The sequence below is a fragment of the Vulpes lagopus genome, chromosome 10 (assembly GCF_018345385.1).
Source record: "Vulpes lagopus strain Blue_001 chromosome 10, ASM1834538v1, whole genome shotgun sequence".
In the NCBI taxonomy this organism is placed as follows: domain Eukaryota; kingdom Metazoa; phylum Chordata; class Mammalia; order Carnivora; family Canidae; genus Vulpes; species Vulpes lagopus.
Genome location: NC_054833.1, coordinates 48,948,703 through 48,970,994, shown reverse-complemented (window position 1 = coordinate 48,970,994; position 22,292 = coordinate 48,948,703). Strand labels below are relative to the sequence as shown.

At 41.9% G+C, this 22,292-nt stretch overlaps 1 protein-coding gene across 14 annotated transcripts in view; it reads left to right on the top strand.

Annotated features, from left to right (window-relative positions):
* ZC3H12C (zinc finger CCCH-type containing 12C) overlaps positions 1-21,692 on the top strand; it is a 75,155-nt gene extending 53,463 nt beyond the window's left edge. For all 14 annotated transcript variants that reach the window (XM_041771097.1, XM_041771104.1, XM_041771102.1 and 11 more), the window contains 4 exons: positions 9,918-10,057; positions 13,011-13,245; positions 15,227-15,333; positions 16,003-21,692. In XM_041771097.1, coding sequence (XP_041627031.1) covers positions 9,918-10,057; positions 13,011-13,245; positions 15,227-15,333; positions 16,003-17,402 — 1,882 coding nt within the window. In that variant the 3' untranslated portion in view covers positions 17,403-21,692. The remainder of the gene's footprint in view (positions 1-9,917; positions 10,058-13,010; positions 13,246-15,226; positions 15,334-16,002) is intronic.
* Positions 21,693-22,292: the final 600 nt, after the last annotated feature.

Here is a 22,292-nt window from a genome sequence, read left to right as displayed (position 1 = left end):
TTTGAGTCTGTGTCTTTAGGTCTGAAGTGAGTCGTTTGTACAATCACAGAGAGCAGCCTTACTTTTTATCATTCAGTGGCTATATGTCGTTTGATTGGAGTATTTACTCCATTTATATTTAAAGCAATTATTGATAGGTATGTACTTATTGCCATCTTGGTCACTGTTTTCTGGTTGTTTTTATAATACTTCTTTATTGCTTTCTTGCTCTTTCCTTGTGGTTTATGACTTTCTTTATTGTTGTTTGGCTTTCTCTTTTTGTGTGTTTTTATTATAGGTTTTTGGTTTGTGATTATCAGGACATCCTAAGTATCTAGCAGTCTATCTGAAGTTGATGGTCACATTCTAAAAGATAACATTTTTACTCCCCCTCCATGTTTTGTTTATTATATTTTACATTTTTGAGCTCCTCATCTAATCTTTGTAGATACAATTTTACTACTTTTGTCTTTTAACCTTTGTACTAGCTTTATAAGTGACTGATCTGGTACCATAATGTTTGCTTTAGCAGTGAAATTTTTTCTTAAGGGCCTTTTCATTTAAGAAAATCCATTTAATATGTCCTGTAAGACTAATTCAGTGGTGATTAACTCCTCTAACTTTTGTTCTTATGCAAAACTTTTCCCTTCAATTCTGAATGATCATCTTTCCAGCTAGAGCGTCCTTGGCATTAGGTTGTTCCCCTTTCAACATTTTGCATATATCCTGCCACTCTCTTCTGGCCTGCAAAGTTTCTCCTGAAAAATCAACTGATAGCCGTCTGGGGTTTCCCTTGAATCTAACGGTTTTCTCTTGTTGCTTTGAATATGCTTTTTAATTTTTGCCATTTTAACTAGTATGTTGGTGTGGACTCCCTTGGGTTCATTTTGTTGAGACCTCTCTTTGCTTCCTAGATGTCTGTTTCCTTTCCCAGGTAGGGATGTTTTCAGCTATTACTTGTAAATTTTCTACTCCTTTCTCATCTTCTGGGGACCTTATAATGCAAACATTAGTACACTTGATGTCCCAGAGATCCCTTAACCTATCCTGTTTTGTTTTGTTTTCTTTTGCTCTTCAGCTTGGGTGCTTTTCATTACCTGTCTCCAGCTCACTGATCTGTTCTTTTGCATCTTCACATCTGTTGTTGGTTCTTTCTACTGTGTTTTTCATTCAGTCATTGTATTCTTCAGCTTTGACTGGTTCTTTTTTATATTTTCTCTTCGTTGAAGTTCTCATTTAGTTCAGGTACTCTAGAGACTCTCTCACCCAGTGAATATCTTTATGATTATTACTTTGAACTCTGTATTTGGTAGATTGGTTATCTCCATTTTGTTTAGCTCCATATCTGGGGTTTTGTCTTTCTCTATCTCCTCATTTTGCCTGCCTGTGTTTGTTACTGCATCTTAGGTCAGCTACATCTCCTGGTCTTGCAAGTAGTAGCCTCATGTACAAGATGTTTTGTGGTGCCCAGTAGCACAGTGGCTGTGCACAACTCCTCTGGGTGCTCTGTTGGGCAGAACAGGCCCACAGCCCAGAAGACCACCTGTGCCACTGCTATGGTACATGATTGGCAGAACTTACCTCTGACTGAGCGGTCTGGCTACTGCCAGTGTAGGTATACTGGTTGGTGGAACTAACTGCCCCATCCTCAGGGAAAAAGTTACTCTGGAGGGGGTGCCAGTCCTGACCAGGGCTATCTGCCAGGTGGGGTGCATCATCAGGGGAGTGTCTGGGCAAGACAGGTAGTGCTAGCAAGGTAGGTGGAGTGTCCGAATTGGTTCCAACAAACACTGAGCCAGCTAGAATGAAGGAGGGCAAGAGGAAAGGTGCCCAGCAGCACATTCAGATCCCTGCCCTTTCTACATATGTCCAAAATTAGTAAATCTTCACATTTACTCCAGTTACTTTTCAAACTGCTGCTTCTCTTCTGGGTCTTGGGCTAAGAGTTAGTGTTCTGACTTTTTAAGAGAGGAGACAGGATTCACTACAGCTCTCCCAGACCTTATGGGAGCCTGATTTAGTGCAGGGTCCCAGGGCCGGGGATGCCCTCCCTGGTCCCTTCCCTTCTCAGGCAAAAACTCTGCACCTGTGACATCCCTCCCCCATGTGGGTTGCTGCCACAGCAGGGTACCTCTCCTCCTCCTCCTACTACTCTTCTCCACTTGGTGATTTGCTCCGCTAGTCTCAAAGTAAGCCGCTTTACTTGCAGTGATTGCCTCAGGGTCCCCTGAGAGGAGGTGCGCTCAGGATCCTTCTACCGCACCATCTTCCTCCCTCTACCTCCAAAGTTCTTTATAACCATAGTAGGTACTATGTTAATTCAAAGCAGATACTCAAACCAACCATGTTTTCCCTTTTTCTCAGTGCCATCAACACAACTGAAAAGCAGTCCTTATAATAGATCCCTTGTTCCATTTTTAGATTTCTCCAAGTTTTCAGTTAGCCCTCATGCTGGCCACTCAGTGACAAGTCATAACTTTAAAGTAACCCTTCCCATCCTTGGTTAACCCAGTTAATGATCCGTGCATATGTAACTTAAAGTATTATACAGGAAATTCTCTTTCCTAGATATGGCTGATGGAGTGCTTGGCCCATTGTCCCTCTTCTAGATCCAGTTTTGAAGCAAACTACATTAAAATATGTAGTTCCTTGAATTTTTCTCTGTATTACAAAATATGCCTTTATAACCCATTAACCATCATAGGTGACTCATCTAATGACACGTAAATAAGCAAGTATATTGCAGTTCTCCACTGGGAAGTATATATTGTTAAGCATTGTTAAGTATATATTGTTATAGCAAATCATGTTATTTGGAGTGCTAATGGAATTGTCCTGTTGAAGACAAAAATGTAGACTTGTATGTACTTTAAAAATTTGTTACAGAAGTATATATGAGTACATTAAAGTTCTGTCAGATATGGAGACAGTGAATTTACAGAATGGTAAATTGGGATAGTGAAAGTCTTATCAAGAATATGTTTGTCAAGATAATCTGTATTTATTTTAGCTCACTTAGTTTCCAGTGTCTAGTTCACAAGGTGTCGCTCCTGTGTGTGAGTTTGAGTCCCTCCATAGACATATCAGGGCTTCAGTTACCCCAGCCAAACTGAGTAGCCCTTTCTGTGGCTTGGTCTGAATTAATTTCATCTCACTGTCTGGTACACACTGTACAATGAATTACAGAATCTGTTGGGGAAGTTGTGATGACTAAATATCATCTGCAGCTAGTTTCCCTTGTGGTTTATTAGTTGCCACTGATGTTATAGAGTCTCTCTTCTTCAAACTTTGGCCCATAGCCCAGCAGCTCCCTAGCACATATTTACTAATTCAGATGCCCTGTCTCCCAGACACTTCAGAAATACTCTACCTAGAGTCCAAAATATGGTATCCCTTAGTTTAACACATAGCATTGGAAGATGAGAAGTCACCTTAGATCTGCTCAGGGACCTCACAGGGTGAAAAAAATAGGTGGAAGGTTGTGTCTGGCCCTGGGTGAAACAAGAAAATACAGTAGAAATACCAGAATATTGTTGCTCCAGGATCCATAAGAAAGGACAGAAAATGATTACAGTAGGAGGAAAAAGACCCATTTATAAGGTTTGGTAACACCACAGTCTTGAGTTTCTTATTGCCTTCACCTTTCCCCATCTTTTCCGAAAATATTTGGAAAGCATCTTTCCCAAAGTCAGTCCCCGAGGAACTGTGTATGCTTACCACCCAGGTACCCTCTTACTTGTGTTTGAATCCCATAACAAGGCTACAAAATACAAAACAGTGAGGGGCTTCAGGGTCTCCTCTGCTCTGCTCCCTGAAACCATGCTCTTGGGTTTAGAACGTGCTTCATGAATCACTGATGAAAATGCACAGGGACCTCATCCAGCAGCAACCCTGCAGCTTCTCCCAGGTCCCCTTGTGCAGAAAGATTTCAGAGACTGCCACTAGCAGTGCCTCACAGGGCATCTGAGGTGTGAGGAGCAGCTGCCCTGTCAGAGATGCCTGAAGCCCTGGCACTCAGCTGTAAGGGGCTCATCCTTCACCTGGATAACTTCTAAAAGGCAGATCCGAGTCTCTGCTGCCCCAAAGGGATCAGGCTGATTTTCCTCACACGAAGATGAAACGTTGGCTTGTCTGGTTCTCTTACTGCTTAGTAGGCTGACTCCTTTTGTTTCCCCTTTCTTCTAAGTTATCAGGGTAACCACTGGCCAACAGATGCTTTCATTCTAGGACAGTCTCTTACCCCAATTCTCAAGATTCCTTGTTCTTTCCTCTTCATCATGTCTGCTTACCTAGCTATGTTTTGCATGTTGAATGTAGGGGATCTTGGAGGTAGAACTCACATCAGAACATTCAGGCAAGGCTGGCAAGTCTCCCTCTTCCAAAGGGAAGTTATTCTCATACCCTAAAGCCATTTGCAAATATCCATCCAAAAAGTCATCCTCTCTCTCTCTCTTCTCAGTCCCAGGCAAAGAAGATGAAGGGGAGTAGGGGGAGAAGAAGCAACAGCGAGAAGGCTTGAACAGCAGGAGAAAGGAGCCTAGAGTTTCTTAATTCATTCTTTGCGGCTGTCCCAGTTCATTCTTTTATTTACTTCCTGATATTCAGAGATACCAGTAATCCTTTTATTTTAAGTAGGGTTTTTCTAAAAATCCCTATAAATATACCAATCTGCCTACTTCAAATGAGCCTTTCTCTGGCCATTTCAAAGCAGGATTTTTATAAGCATGCTTATTCCAAACATGACAGAGTAAAATAAGCCTTTTAAGAAAAGTACCTGCTGGTAGGCTTCCTGTGTTCTTCTACCATTAACGCCAATGGTGAATCACATGCAAAGTCAGAGCCTGTGTTATACATTTTGCTCAACAGTAAAGAGCAGAATTTGCAGTGAGAGTTTGGGACTTCCCCTGGGAACCCAGTCTCACTAAGCCAGAAGGACACATTTCATAAAACATTCAGGGTCTCTTACCCAATCAAAGGTGGCCACAGATCTTCCAACAAAGTCAGCATCAGAAGGACTCACTTGAGGTATACCATCTTTATTGCCAAATAGTTGAAATAAAAAAGAAATCAAGACCCAGAGGCACATGCCAATTCATAAATATAGAATTAGCTATTTTTACTACTGAGAAAATACATGCAGGCATAGCCCATAAGTGACTACAGAACTATAATGAATTTTCTTCTCTATTTATATGGAATTAAAACTTCAGTTCTTAAACATCATCCTACTTATTTTAATACTCAACAGATAGTTCATTTGCACAGGTAGCTACATTGTGCTTGCTCTGACGTCCTGTTTTTATAATTTTTTTTTTAAGGTTTTATTTATTTATTCATGAGAGAAGCAGAGAGAGAGAGGCAGAGACACAGGCAGAGGGAGAAGCAGGCTCCATGCAGAAGCCTGACATGGGACTTGATCCCGGGACTCCAGGATCACACCCTGGGCTGAAGGCAGGCGCTAAACCACTGAGCCACCCAGGGATCCCCTGTTCTTATAATTCTTTATCAGGACCTCCTTTGTATTGTATCCAGCACAACAGGAGGCTGCACATTTTTCAATGTGCTTCAGTACGGTTAGACTAAGTGCAGTCTCCTAAAGCCTTCCTAGGCTGTGGAAGTTCCGTCTGCAGTTTGGAAGCACCTGTCATTTATCTGCATGGGCTTTTAATGATTCTGGGCCTTGGTAGCTGGGAGGTACTTCCAAGACAACAGCAACCATTCCAGGGATTCCATGATTAGCATTCATTTCTTTGGTCTGATCAGTAGAAGATTGGCTGGGAAAGTTTCAGAGACTCAGAGACCCACTCTACACAGACACACTTGCCTGCCTCTCCCTGCCCCCCACATGAGCTCCAAGTCTAGGTCAAGCATGAGAGCCAATTGCTAATTGCATAAACTTGATTTCACATTAGTGTGGGGTGTTACTATACCTGGATATGGAATTACTATGTTTTAGAGAAAGCACGCCTTCAACTTTATAAAGTACTGCCAAATTGTTCTCCTGAATAGTTATACCAATTTACACTCCCACCTGTAATGTATGAGTTCCTACTTTCACACATCCTTGGCAACATCTGGTGTTTGCAGACTTTATTTTTTCCAATCTGATGGGTGTGAAGTGGTGTCTCATTTTTGGCTTTAATTTGCATGTCTTCACTATTGAGCATCTTTTCATATGTTCGTTGGTCATTTGGGTTTCCTTTTCACTGTTCATATCTTTTGCCTGAAAAAAATGGGTACCCTTCTCAGTGTGTAGGAATACTTTATATACTCTGAGTACTAGCCTTTTCTTTGGTTCTATATGTTTCAAATACCTTGTCCCAGTCTGTGGCATTTTTGTTCATTCTTTTCCATGCAGAAGCTTTATTACTAAAATCTATCAGCCTTTTCCTTGATAGCACATGATTGTGTGTCTTCTTTAAGAACTGTTTCCCCATCAGGGCGCCTCAGTTACTTAAGCTTCTGACTCTTGGTTTTGGCTCAGGTCAAAATCTCAGGGTCATGAGATCGAGTCCCATGCCGGGCTCTGTGCTCAGCAGGGAGTCTGCTTAAGATCTCTTCCTCTCCCTCTGCCCTCCCCCGAATTCACACATATGCATGAGCTCGCTCACTCTCTCTCAAATAAATCTTTTTTAAAAAAGTATTTCCCCATCCTAATGTGAATGTGTCCTATAATTTCTTTTAAAAGTTTTACAGTATTTTTCATATTTAAATCTTTGACCTATAATTTACTTTTGTGTGTGTTAGGAGATAAAAATACAACATTTATATATGTTTTCCATATAAATAACCAGTTGCCCTAGGATTGTGTCAAATGGTCCATCTTCATTAATTTCTAATGTCATTTATACACATGTATTACTTTCAGCTCACTCTTCTGTTATATATTTCATTTTTTAATCTTTGCCTATACCAATATAACCTTGAGTGGATTTCTGCAGTTGTATACTATGTATTGACAGCTACCAGGAAAGTTCCTCCTCTTCTGTTCAGTATTGTTTAACCATTCTTGGTCTTTTGTTTTCCCACAGTAATATTAGGATGAGCCTCTCAGTTTCTCTACAAATCCCTTTGAGGGCTTTTATTGGAATTGGGGTGGACTTACAGATTAATGTGAGAAGTGCTATTTTAATAGTCTCACCATCCATGAAAATGTCTTCACTTTTGCCCTTCAGTACAGGCTTTCCATTTTGGTTTGTTCCGTAAAGCTCTTGTCTGTCTTTTCCTCTTAGGTTTTAGTTTTTGTTACTTTCAAAAATGGGAATTTTCAAGATTTATTTATTTATTTATTTATTTTTTTTAAACACATTTTCTTTTTATTCTTTTTTAATTTTTATTTATTTATGATAGTCACACAGAGAGAGAGAGAGAGAGAGAGGCAGAGACACAGGCAGAGGGAGAAGCAGGCTCCATGCACCAGGAGCCCAACGTGGGATTCGATCCCGGGTCTCCAGGATCGTGCCCTGGGCCAAAGGCAGGTGCTAAACCGCTGCGCCACCCAGAGATCCCTGATTTATTTATTTTAGAGAGAGAAAGAGTGAGCAATGGCGGGAGGGGCAAAAGGAAAGAGAGAATCCTGAAGCAGCCTCCTTCCTGCGCGCAGAGCCCAACACGGGGCTCGGTCCCAGGACCCTGAGATCATGACCTGAGCTGAAATCAAGAATCAGCTGCTTAACCGACTGAACCACGCAGGTGCCCCCTACAAATGGGATTTTTTAATTAAAAATTTAAATTGGCTTGCAAGTGTAGAGCAATACAAATTTTTGACCTAGAGCCTTGTATCTTCAATGTAATAACAAATTGTCCAAGAATGTTGTCTCTATTCTAGTTTCCGGTTGTCTGTGGAAATTCGTTCCATGGCCCAGTATATAACCAGTTTCGTAAATCTTCCACATATTTTTGAAGTGATTTTCTCATTTTGTGTAGAGCTTTGAATGTGCCCATTAGATCAAGCGTGTAATTGATTGTTCCAGCTGTCTATATTCTTACTATAGGTTTTCTACTTCATCTTTCAATTAAAATTTTCCCTCTACTAATTCAGTCATCTTTTGCATTACTCATTTGGAGACTAAGTTCACAATTATTATAGCATCCTTGTGAATTTTCTCTTTATTATTACTTGATAGCTTTTTTTGTCCTTTTAATGTTTTTACATTAAAATACGTATTAATAGAGCTTTCCAAGTTTTCTTTAGCTACAAATGATAGAAGACTTGACTACTGTTTCTCAAATTGGGGGAGGTATTTTTCTCAAATAACAAGGTCAGAGAGAGATGTGGGTCCCTCTGTTCAGAAAGTCAGGCTCTTTGTATGTCCCTGTGTATCATTCACAGTATGGCGCCTTTCATCCTCTTTCTGGCTTTCTCCGTATGAGGATGTTGGATGGCAGTGCGGGCGGGGGAGTGGATGGGGGGTGGGCGGTGTTGTGGGACCAGCAGAGGGCAACCTTTACTGTCAGTGTCCCTGTGGAATAATACCTGTTTTAGCATCTAGAGAATCTTTGTCCCACGATGGTAAACTGTTGTTGTCACACGTTTTGTGAACATTCTTTCACTTAGAATCTTCTATTTCTGCAGTCAAATGTGACCATTTCCGTTCCCAAGTGAAGTCACCAGGAAGAAAGTGCTTATGCAGTCCTTTCCTTAGAGCCAGAAGCAGTTAAATGCTCAAGGCTCAGGAAACCAAATCTCATCATCGACTAACAAGGTACACTTGGATTTCAAAGCATTAGTACAAAATAATATGGTCAGGTTTTAGTGAATGTTTGTATTTAGGAATAATATATTCTCTCAAGAGGTGATACCATTCTTTCCTATAGTTTTTCAGAAGACTGATTTCAGCATTTTCTATGAAACTCAGCATCACTGTGTGTCATTCGTTGGGGTGTTGGCAGGGCCATCGGGTAGCTCGTCTTACCTAGAAACTAGGATCCCAAACTTCCCTTTCCCTTTGCCCTTCCTCTGAAACTTCCACTGCATCTGAGTGCACCTGTCACGTTGCCCCGGACCATTCTATGAAACATGAACAGTCCATGGGGTTTGCATTTATAGGCTTCCGGACCTATAAAAGAAGTTGGTCTATTTCTATTTTTTCCTTAAAATGATTATTTAGATGGTTCTAGGAGTCTAGTAGAATATATCAATACACTTAATATTTGATTTGCGCTAAAAATTAACAGAGCTTTTACTTACCGTATTTCATTCAGCCTCCTTAGCACCAAGAAGTAAAGAATATCTGTCTCCACTATGGAGCTCTCAAGCTGCAAAGAACACAAAAACAAAAACAATTGTTACATTCAAAGTAGGAGAAGGTTTCTTTTTAAAAACATTAGAACCAGTGTTATTTTTGAATTATTGGTTAAAGGGCATGGGCAGAGTCTGGTGCTAGATAAATATGTATTGAGTGACTACACTTTTATCTGGGCATTTTCTTGTAGGTACTAAGACTGCTTAATCCACTTGTTGAATGCCCTCTTAATCATTAATCTTTGTCCAACACAGTATTAAACAGAAACTAGGTGTCTTTTCATTGAAGGACAGGGGAAGCACTGTGAACATGATTTTCTGTTTATAGACTTTTTTTCTATGTGTAACTTCTTCTCACATTTGACTGACGTTCTTGCGGTGGTGGAGACCCCCTTTTTCCCTCATCCTGATTAAAAAGAGCTTGTATCTTTCAGACTAGTTAACCTTTACAACTTGACATTTAAAAAATCATTTTTCTTTATTCTCCCCACAATAATTATCCCAATTTTCATAGTTCTCCTCGCAGATTTTCAACTTTTCAGGTTATCTCCATGTTCCTCTGAGATGTACAACTCCCTCTGAAACTTGAGATCCATTACTATTGTAATTATGTGATCACTTCTGATGACAAATTTGAATTAAGTCGAATTGAGATTTTGTTGTGTTTTTAACATGTTCTAAAATCATCTTTCAGCCATGGAAACAAAGAAGTGTTTTCCTGCCGGGGAATAAAATTGGCAGTGGATTGGTTTTTGGAAAGAGGCCACAAAGATGTTACAGTTTTTGTTCCTGCCTGGAGAAAAGAGCAGTCCCGACCCGATGCTCTCATCACAGGTAAGCTCCGTGAGCTGTTCGTTCGTAGCTTCCATGCTCACCTGGGCAGGTTATCTAGCACCATCAGATGTTGCTGACAAAGATGTCCATCTGTTTCTGTTACTCAGTCTGTGTGACTGCCACTTTCTCTTGGGTGAGACCTCAGCGCTGTCAGTGAGTTTACATACTCCCAGATTATGTTAAGGAAACCGTAATCCTTCCTCCATAAACCAACTGTTTGGGGTCTTTTTTTTTTTTTAACTTGGAAGCTTTTTACTTCAAATTTTGTAAAATTTTTGACTTTGAGACATGGTAAGAGTCAGGGTACCTAGATTAAAATTCTGGCTTTGCCACTTACTGGCCGTTGGACTTGCTCAGGGCACATATGATGACTAGGGGAAAGATAAATTGAAAAAGAAAAAGCATTTAAAGCTGTAAATATAGGAAAGCTTGAGCAGGAAAGGAACATGAGCCCCGGAAGAAGGGGAAATGGCCATGGGCGGGGCGGGGGCGGGGGAGGTGACTGCGTTTAATTTTTAAAATACCAGCATGCCAGGTGTCTGGAATGCTTCAGACTGCATGGACTCTGTAAAATGCGTACAGCTCCACTTGACACTTGAACAACACAAGTTTGAACTGCCTGGGTCCACTTAGAAGTGGACTTTTTTACAATATAGTACTGCAAATGTAATTTCTTTTAGGATTTTCTTCATAACATTTTCTTCTCTCTGGCTGGCTTTAAGAATACAGTATACACTACCCATAATGGAGAAGACATGTGTTGATGGTCACACAGTGGGCTTCCCCCCAGTAGTCAAGAGTGAGGGGTCAGCACCCTCATCCCTGCTCAGAGGTCCATAGGTGTTACCCCCAGCCCCCACCCCAGGGAAAAATTCTAGATAAAACCTGGTAAATTGAATGAATAGTCTGTTATTTTTCCACTGTACTGAAAAAGATACTTGACAAATATTTTCCGGCTCTTACGTAGAGATTTAGACTAGTGCTTTTTCCAGCAAGTTAATGCCTATTTTACAAGCGCTAAACTCTGTATCAGGTGCTGCGCAAGGAATGAGAGATTCAGTTCAGCTTACTAGCCATATCTGTTTAAGTTAGGATTATTTATCCTAATTGGTGTCCTTTTTAACCTCACTAGGTATTATAGAAAAAGCAAATTAAGCAAGATGATGTTGACCATTAGGCCACCACACATATTTCTCTAATCACTTCATTGCATAGCATGTATGAGGAAACACTCAGACAAATAAAGTAGCATGGCTTATTCATGAACAGTGAATAAACTGGAAGACCTCCGAATACTCATCTTTAAGTATTCCATGTACTCATTCTACAGACACTTACTGAGTATCTCCTGCTGTGCTTCCTGGGCTGAGTGCTAATGGAAATAAAGAGCAACATTTTGAGGGCAGGGACCATGTCTCATTTATCAGGGCAACATACAAAAATAATTATAATATGGCAAAGCCTGTAGTTGAGACTGAGCTTTTGAGTTTATTGGTTTTCTGTGATTAAGAGGTCAGTAATTTTATCTATTAAAATCCATCTCAACAGTGCTGAGAGTTTGCTTGGCTCCATGCTAAGTGCTTGTACATGTGGGCAACTCACTTCTAGCCACCTGACTGCCTTGAGGCTCAATAAAATATGGCTGTTTTATATAGAAGATGCCAGAACCTGAGATTTACCTGTGATTTGCTGCTTCTAACACATTTCTTCCACTTCTACTCTGCTGCTGCTCTAAACCAATGTTCTGGTCTTAACGAAATTGTGTCAGGAACATCATGAAATCTATGTGGCAGTTAGAGCCCGCCGACCCCTAATCCTTCACATGTTCCCTCCCCAGTACTCTGCTCATACTTCTGTTGTGGCGATCACAACCCTTGCTTACCTGATTTGCAGATTTCCTTTGTGAGGAGAGGTCATTCTTAATCTCAGTGGCCGTGGATGCTTGACATACCACAGCACAGGCAGGCCATATCTGGTCACCAGAGAGATTTTTTTTAAAGCTTAGCAATTCCAGTTCAACATGGAAAAGTAGCCTTTTTAAATTTTAATTATGGCATCATGACTCCGGGCCAGAATGTACAACGGTAGGAAGATAGGAGGTGGAAGAGGCACAGCAGGAAGAAGGGATGATGAGAGATTTTTTACCATTCATGAAAATATGAACTCCAGCACCTTTTTTTTTTATAAAGCCCACTAAACAAGTCAAGAGTTACCAAGTGCTGTAAGAATATGCCAACAGAAGCTAAAAGAGCATTCCTGTGCCTACCTTTATTCTGTCTGTGGCAGCTTTCCCCTCTAATCATTTCTCACCTTTTTTTTTCTTGCAGTCCAGCCTGTGAGGATGCTTGCATTTGTGCCACACGTTTCACGGCCAAGGACACAAAACACACACTGATCACATCTGTAACAATAGTTCTGACTTCCCTGCCTCCTCTGTGAACCTTCCACATCATAAGACTCTTCCCCTTGCTACCTCAACTACTTCTGGTGCTCCTCAGACTCTCCCCCATCACATCCACTAGGCAAAAAACAGAACTACAAAATAAACGGGGTTGGCAGGGAGGACACACCTGAGCCCAGCACCACTGCTCTGTCCAAATGGTGGTGCGCTGGGCATATGGCTGTGTGTGTGCCGTCCTACAGGGCTTCAGCTCTCCAGCAAAACCTTACGTAATGAAAAACATAACTGAGCAAATTGCGTTTTATTCTGTTAAAGTTTTAAATCAGCTTTTAATTACTTTGGGGGCTGTTTATATAGGCTTTATTATTGCAATCCTCAAGGAAAAATACTGGGAATTAAAAATGTGTTCTATCTACAAACTGTAAATCATAATACCTAATTAAATGGTTGCATAAATCCAGTTCCTATTATAAAAGCTCACGTTGTATGAAAGTTACTTTGTGTATCCTATATGTACTTACTCCTGAAATTCTACCCCGATCATCCTTGCAGATCAAGAAATTCTGCGTAAATTAGAGAAGGAGAAAATCCTAGTGTTCACGCCATCCCGACGAGTGCAGGGGAGGCGAGTGGTGTGCTACGACGACAGGTTCATCGTGAAGCTGGCTTTTGAGTCGGATGGGATCATTGTGTCCAATGACAACTACAGGGATCTGGCCAATGAGAAACCAGAGTGGAAGAAGTTCATAGATGAGCGACTGCTAATGTACTCATTTGTCAATGACAAGTAAGTGAAACCATGTACTTACCAGTGATACTGCTTCCCTGCCAACGTGGCCATCCCTGGCAGCTGCCACAGGAGCCCTGTCTCCACCTGCCACTGACCAGACCTAAGACACATTTCTTCCCACAACGATATCCCCTCTGATCCTCAGTGGAAGTCAGGAAAAGCGTGGAGCGATGCCTCAGGAAGCCACATGTGAGTGCCAGGCCCCTGCAGCGGAAGGCAGTAACAGGGCAAGTCTGTCAGAACAGACAGGGACATTCCCCATCTTCACAGGACACAGATTTGAACCTGTTGACCCTCAAAACATGGCCTTTCAAAATCTACTTAGAGCCTTGATCACTTAAGTATATATTTTAAATACAGGATTTTTTTAATGTTATACCAATGGTAAGACTCTGGTCATGACGAAATTGATAAATGGACGGATAACGATAAAAAGCAGGTCTCCTGAGAAATAAATAAAGCCCACAGGTAGGTGGAAAAGTTCACCTGTTGACAAAAATGCAAACTAAATGTACAGAGAACATATTTTTTCACCCATTTAATTCACAAAAATAGTTTTGCCTGTGCTCTGTTCTGTTAAAGATGTAGTTTAACACATCTTTGTGAAATAGTTTGGCTTGGGTTAGCAGAAGCCTTGGAAATATGTAGACCCTCTCAGGCCCATCTCCTTTCTTGGAATATATATCCTGAGGAAAAAAGACCAGATATGTTCATTTCCGTAATACTTATCATTGCAAGAATTCAGAGGCAGCTAAAGGTACCATAGAGAAACCAGTTAAGCCGCTCTGCATCTAGTGGAATATTCATCAGCTCTTCAGCATTATGAATACGAAAGCTATTGAGGAACATGGAAATTTATTTGTTAAAAAGACAAAGCACAGGGATCCCTGGGTGGCGCAGCGGTTTGGCGCCTGCCTTTGGCCCAGGGCGCGATCCTGGAGACCCGGGATCGAATCCCACGTCGGGCTCCCGGTGCATGGAGCCTGCTTCTCCCTCTGCCTGTGTCTCTGCCTCTCTCTATCTCTCTGTGACTATCATAAATAAATAAAAATTAAAAAAAAAAAAAAAAAAGACAAAGCACAAAATTATATCTGTGTTTGTAAAATGCTTATGCATACAGAAATGACTAAAATGCAACACATACACGAAATAATTGTAGTTAAGATTATAGGATTGAGTGCCTCTTGTTTTTAATGTTGCCGCATTGTTCTGATATTAAACAGCATATTTGCTAAGTGTTCTTAGCCACCTGACACTCCCTTAGGGGTTCATACAACATCGTTCACATTTCCTGGGTAACTGCATGGCCCGTTTCAAGTTCCAACAGTGACATAACAAGTAGTAGAGCTCTTCAGTTGTAACTTCTGTTATGCTACATGCCATGAATTCCTGTGTTCATGAGATTTTTTCCATCTCTCTGCTGAGGAGCAAAGAGAATGGGGCTGTGGGGTTCGACTTAGAATCTCAACTGTGCCCTGCGAACTTAGATCAAAGTCACTTAATTAGGAAAGCGTATTAATCTACAAAAACTAATACTTCAAAGGGCCACTGTCAGGAAGAAAGGAGAGAGGCTACGCAGGGCCTCAGCCCGGAACGAGATGTGGCTGGTGTCCACATTCCTGTCACTGCTCCTCACTCACCCTTACTGCTGGACGTGGTCGAGGCTCACCAAACCCTCTTAACACAGAATCGTGTGGTTTTCTGAGGTTCTTACAAAATCCCAAGACTGACAGGAAGAAAGAATTAATGAGAACATACAAGGCTCAAAACTTACTTGAGTTAAAACCAGTACAGGTTCGGCTTGACACAGTTTACTTGTGTCCGTTAAGAAAATTCTGTGTACTGTTATTTTTTACCCCATAAACGCTGAACCAGAATATTTGTTAAAAAATTAGAGTGAATCAAGTTCTGCCTTCTGTCTTCAGAATTAAATTATCAAGCTCCTACTTAGATATATTTTGTATTATATCCATGACAGGTTCATGCCCCCTGACGACCCTCTCGGCAGACATGGCCCAAGCCTGGATAATTTTCTGAGGAAGAAACCTATTGTTCCTGAACACAAAAAGCAGCCTTGTCCATACGGTAACTTTCCTTATAAGTATTTAATATTTGCCTTTAGAACACAGTACGTTGTTAAACTTTTGTTGATAAAAATAAACATTTTAAATTTTGGATGGCATAGTATATGGTTCTTTTGATTGTAATGAGATTTAAGAAAACAACCATGGGCAGGGTGGGGTGGCGGGGGTGGGGGTGAGGGGGGAGGTGAATTATTTTTACCTAATCGTGTTTGATGCAAATGCACTTCCCAGAGTTAAAATGTGGTTAGCTCCAAAAACTGAACTAATTCTTTGTGAAGTTAGTTGTCAAGCAGGTAAAAACACCTGGAGTCCTTCCAACTAGAAACAAGTCAGGTTGGCATGAGTTTACTGCATTCCAACAGCTCGTTTTGCTCTTTAGGACAGAATGTCCTACCTGGTTATGAAGCCATGCGGGAAGAGCATGGCAGGAAGGAGTTGAGGACATGGGGTGCCCACCCAGACCTCAGGAGGGGACTCGATCACTCGGCCTATGTGTTCGCTGCTCCCAGGAGCCCGGCAGTGGGGCGGCTGAGAGGGGCTAGTCTCCAGAGCAAGGGTCGTACCCCTGCCTCTGCCCTGGCCTCGCCCACAGGTTGAAATAGTCATGCCAACCCAAGCTGCCGGGGTCTGGTAGTGTGCTCCTTTGCCTAACTGATCTCCCTCTCCGTAGGAAAGAAGTGTACGTACGGACACAAGTGCAAATACTACCATCCCGAGAGGGGCAGCCAGCCGCAGAGGTCGGTGGCCGACGAGCTTCGGGCCATGTCTCGAAACACAGTGGCCAAGACCTCCAACGAAGGTGGGCTGGTCAAAAGCAACAGCGTTCCCTGCAGCACGAAAGCGGACAGCACTTCAGATGTCAAGCGGGGTGCTCCCAAGAGGCAGTCGGATCCAAGCATACGGACCCAAGTCTACCAGGACCTCGAAGAAAAGCTTCCCACCAAAAACAAACTGGAAACCAGGTCTGTCCCCTCGTTGGTGAGCATCCCGGCGACTTCCACTGCAAAACCCCAAAGCACTACATCTCTAAGCAACGGCCTTCCATCTGGAGTTCATTTCCCAGCTCAGGATCAAAGACCACAGGGACAGTACCCTCCAATGATGATGGCAACCAAAAATCACGGAACGCCAATGCCTTACGAACAGTACCCCAAATGCGACTCGCCCGTCGACATCGGGTATTACTCCATGTTGAACGCCTACTCGAATCTGAGCATCTCAGGCCCGCGCAGCCCCGAGAGGCGCTTCTCCCTGGACACGGACTACCGCGTCAGCTCCGTCGCCTCCGACTGCAGCAGCGAGGGCAGCATGAGCTGCGGGAGCAGCGACTCCTACGTGGGCTACAACGACCGCTCGTACGTGAGCTCGCCTGACCCACAGCTGGAAGAGAGCCTGAAGTGTCAGCACGTGCACCCGCACAGCCGCCTTAATTCCCAGCCCTTCCTGCAGAACTTCCACGACCCCCTAGCTAGAGTGCAAAGCTACAGTCACGAAGAACCAAAGTACCACCCCAAGCCGCCCCTCGCGCACCTGGCCGTGCACCTGCCGCACCCCGCGGCGGGCGCCCGCTCCAGCTGCCCCGGCGACTACCCGTCCCCGCCGGGCGCCGCGCACCCCAAGGCGCCGCGCCTCGGCCGCTCGCTGCTGGCCACCCGGCTGGACAGCGTGTCGGACTCGCGGCTGTACGACGGCTCCCCGTCCCGGCCCAGGAAGCCCTACTCGGGCCCCGACGGCCCGGGCGGCTGGGAGAGGCCGGCGTTCGCGCCCGAGGCGGCCTACGGCTACCGGCACACCTACTCGCTGCCGGACAGCTCCACGCAGCCGGGCTACGAGCCGTTCGCCTTCCAGAGCCTGCCCGAGCGCCCGGAGCCCGCGTGGCGCGGCCCGTACTGCGCGCCGCCGCCCGAGCCGCCCCGCTACCAGGACGACCGCGAGAAGGTCTACGTGAACCTGTGCAACATCTTCCCGGCCGACCTGGTGCGGACGGTCATGAAGAGGAACCCGCACGTGACGGACGCCCAGCAGCTGGCCGCCGCCATCCTCGTGGAGAAGTCCCAGCTGGGCTACTGACGGACGATGCATCTTCGTGGTGTGGAGTCGTTCTTTCGTTCAGCTCAAATGCTGAGGGAGGTTTGCTACAATAGCACATGTCATCTCCTTCGCGGCAAGGAGGTTAAATAGTATCCATTTATGTGAAATACTGTATCATGGAACCTGTACGTAGAGCCCCACAGCGTGGAAGTATCACGGGATTGCTTTACCTTCAAACTTTTTTTTAAACATTTCCTTTTTAAAAGCTCTCTCCTTGGCTGGAAATTTTTCCAGTTTGATTTATTAGATGTCTCTGTGATCTTTGATATTAATCTTTGGTGCATCAGGGGTTTATATGCAGCACTTTTTATCCTTGTTTCGTGTTTTATTACCTTGGTGTTTGTCTATCAATTGCGAGCAATTACAATACTTTCAGAATGTCGAACATTTGACTAGACCCTAGCCGACTATTTTTTCAAGCCAAGCTTAATTGGAATCTTTTACAGCTTTTTAAGTTATTTTTATTTGGGGAAAGTGGGCTTCTTTGTGCTATAATCATTATTTATAGAAACAAAGATATACTACAGCACTGACTTTATATTTTAAACAAAATGTAAGTTACCAGTTTATACGGAAATGGGTAACAGTCTATATTAGAATGATTTACAATATGGCACTTTTCATTGTTTTATTTTTGTTGGGATTTTTTTTTTCCTGTTAGGTAATGTAGTTAATTTAATATGGTTGATTTAAAGGAAAGCAGATGCAATCAATGGAAAAAATTGTTTCCATTTTTTTTTTCCTTAACGAATAAGGCAAAAGCCGTAACTGTTCCAGTTTAGAGCTTTGTTATCCAGCTATGATGTGCTTCTAGACGGTAGAAATGGAATTGAATTCCTAGATTCTCATTAACCTGTATTTTTAACGTGTTTGTCTTTTTTGTTTTGGGGCACAACAATACTGGATAAAAGAACCCTTTCACAGTCCTTGCCTGTTTTTAATGAATCTAATTATTCTCAATGCAACTTTTATATTTAATATACTCTTTAGCTTTCCTGCTATTTATCAAGGCTGGCCTGAGGTGGGTTTATGTGTTGAGGATATGCAAAAGTTATTGATACTGCACTATAGGAATGGTGGTGGAGGCGTTGTCAGTGGTAACTTAAAATGTTTGTAAGATACTGTATATTTTCCATTTTCCTGAAGGTAGTTTTTGAGGGGCCTGTTATATTATTAAGGCCAGATTCTTGCCACAAATAGTGTAGTTTTAGCTACAGACTAAAGTCTGTTCTAGTATTAGTAAGGGATATTTCTGGTTTCAAAGTCATGGGTTTTGCTAGATGCGAATTCATTTTTGTCCTCAGAAGACAGACCTTGCATTGAGTGGCAGACAGTCGTGTGTGCTTCACATGACCTTCACAGTTGCCTCCAGGCTTTGAATTTTCCTTCACGTGACAGACCATCCTGATCTGTCTCTGTCGTCTGCCTCGATGCCCTGGGTGTTCTGACCATTCTGACATGCTACAGTTTGAAGTAAAGCCCTGAAAAGCCAGAAAGTACCTTTTACTGTTGATACAAATTGTATCTTTTTAACTATAAGAACTATTTTGATTTGTAGATCTAGTGAAAACACAAATGTGTAACTATGATTAGACTTTTGGGCAACATTTTATCCCTTATTTAAATACAAAATTTTAAAGTAAAATTGAGGTCTAGGATAGGGTAGAAAAATAAAAGTAATGATTTAGGTAAATAAAATTGTCTGTCTTAGTTTTATAGAATATATTAAAATATATTAAATACATTTATTGGCATTTTCTTTCTCCTAAAACTTATCTAGTGAGAACTTAAAAATAAAGGTAAAATGCTGCCTGAAAATAATGTCCAAGCACCTTTGACTAGGATAACATTTTCACTACTTGTGTGACACTGTGTGTTGCATGAAGTAGGATTTGGGTATACAGTAAATGCTTCTAAAAGGCATTGTGCATATTGACATATCCAATAATCTGAACCGTGTTCAGCAAACTTAATTCAGGAAAGTGGTGTTCTACACAATTATTGCTGTTGTTTTTGAGGTGAGTGTGGCCCTTATCTGTACCCAGAAACAATACAGATGGTGACACAAACCATCCCGAGTGGTGTCCGGGTGTGACCCTACTCGCTTGTGAATCTGTTCTCCTTGATTTCGTCGGTCACTATCTGTAGAACAAGTTTAAGTGTAGAAGCTAAGTGAGTGCCAAAAAAAAAAGGGGGGGGGTTACAGATGTGGAGTACCTTTTATTTTAGTCATGTTTTAAGCCTTTTTTTTAAAGTATGAAATCCTTTTTAAATTGTAGATTTTGCTCGCATTTTCTTAATGTTAGCATTTTCACTATCTGAAGAGTCTGCCAAACATTACTAAACTTATTTAAATGAGATCTTCAGCGAAATGTATATCAGACTTTTAGTTTGATGTTCTAGTGTTTTTAGCAAACTTGTCTGTTATTGCTTCATGGATTTTAGACCATGGAACATAGTGTAGCTTGCCACTACCTGTCCTGAAGTGAATAGCTCTGAATTGCTCACACTGAAATCCTTCAGTATAATGAATTGTGAGTTAAGAAATAGCAGTTTTCTTATGTCAAGAGGACAGTTTGTCCCCCTCTCTTTTTTCTTTTTCTTTTTTTTTTTTTTTTTTTTTAAGCACCCATGTTGCTTTCAGAGCTTAAGAATGAGATATTTGGCAGGCTTTAGACACAGCAAATTCTTCATTCTCTAAAGCAATAAGTAAAAGGATCCACCGTTCAATTAAATCCATAGCTGATCCCAAACCTTCATTGTAGCCAAAACTTTCACCTTAATCCTGTCTTTTACCAGATTCACTCACAGATAACTGGAGAGGGAGGTGTTAGTAGAGAAACTGCCCAGAGTGGTCAACCAATAGGAGAGAAAAAACTCAGATTGGATTATTCTGCCCCTGAATAGTTGACAGTTGACTGTCCTTTCCCCAGCAGGGAGCCGGTGCACTGTCTCTGTGTCTTACTACAGAGGGAGTAGCAGCCAGCTGGCCAGATCCTGGCCCTCACGGTTCCCTCCCTGCACGTGACACGTACGTTTCCCATCTGTTGATATCTCTGTATCCTGATAGAGTTTGTCATTGACCTCAACATTTGAAAGAAATACACACCAGTATAAAATGTGTGATACTGGTAGAAACTTGAACTTTGTGCTTTTATGAAGTTTCCTTGATGAGAATATGTAATATAACTTAAAAAAAAACATTTTATATGTATATATACATACATGCCTACGTATTTGTCATGAAGTATTAAAAACAGGAGAGGGTGTTACGCTTTTGGTGGCTGACCTTCCCTTCATTGAACTATGTTTGAGTTGTGGATGACCAAGACTGGAGTCTGGATGACCAACGATAAGATTTTAGAACCACTTGAATGGAAAGCAACTCTTCGATGGTTTTATTCCTGGTATTTTTAAAGAGTTATTTTGATAATTTTAATAGAATGTGTCATTTTAAAACACACAAAAAAAAAGTAGTATTGATTATACAGATAATTATTTAACATGTCTTTTACGGATGTATCTATGTATATGGACAGTAATATATTTATAAACAAATATACTTTGATTATGTTGTAGCTATTAGTTTGTGATAGGTTAGCTATGGCTCTGGATACCTGTGTGTGTGTGTTTTGAAAACTCTTGAGCTGTCCCCCTTCCACCCCTCCCCCGATTTATGGGCACTGACCCAAAGGTATATTTGTTTTCATTCTCATTTTTGCCATCCGACTTACTTCCTCAAGATGAGCTTCCTAGGCATACACCCACAGATAAAACGAAGTGTAAAACCCACGAACTACACACGTGCATTAGCGTAAGAGAAAGCAGAGCTCGTAGAAGTAGAGAAGCATGCGATATTTCAGATTGGCCTGCGAGACTCCTAGGGCAGCGGCTGACAGACCTGTTCTGTGAAGCGTCAGGCGTAACCAGTCCGAATTTTGAGAAGCGTCTGGTCTCTGTCACCTGCTCACCTCTGCATGTAGCACCAGAGCAGCCGCAGACAAGAGGCTGAGTGAGCCATGTGCAAAGGCCTCTACTCACAGGAACAGGCAGCGGACCAGCGGGGCTGGTGGTTGGAGTCCTCGCAGCCCTGTCCCGGGGGGGGGGCGGGGGGGAACCCAGGATTATTAAGCCCTAAGCCCTGGTACGAACGTGTTCGTAGAAGAACTAAGAACTGTAGTTCAGTTGACATTCAAAGACCGTGTTATTATTTATTGACCGCCTTCAAAAGAGGTTTGCGAGACGGTCCTACTAAAGCATCCTCATTTACTTGTTTATTCTATCCTGTCCATTACTTACTAGAGAGATTTCTTAATGTTAAACCGCACACACGAAAAAAAGCATTCTGTCAACAGATGTTTTAATAAGTATTGAAATTTTTTCATGAACTTTGTATTTCTATTGATAAGATGGGAATACCGTACCTACATTTAGTTTTTTAAGGGCCTCATGGACCAAAAATTCTGTTGTATTTTGAAAATTAGCATGTAATTAGCCACAAAATATTTTAAAGACTGCATCTGTCAGTTACATCTTTCTGGTTTTTTGACTTAAAAAAAAAAAGACAGATGTGCCCTTCTTTAAAAATGGTTTTAAAGAAGATAAATATATTGTAATTTCACATATTATAGCTTTATTCTGTAAGATTAAAAATTGTGACTAGTATAATTGTAGCTATAACGTGCATTTGCTGTATTTGTGATTCTTTATAAGAAACCAAGCATATCCCGGCTTTCTCTGTCCAGACCTTTAGTATAGATCTTTTTAGATGCCTTAGGACGATCCTTGGTGAATGATATTCTTAACATGATCATGTGTGATTTTAAATTCATTGGAACTACACACTGCTGAGCGTGTTCATTCACAGTG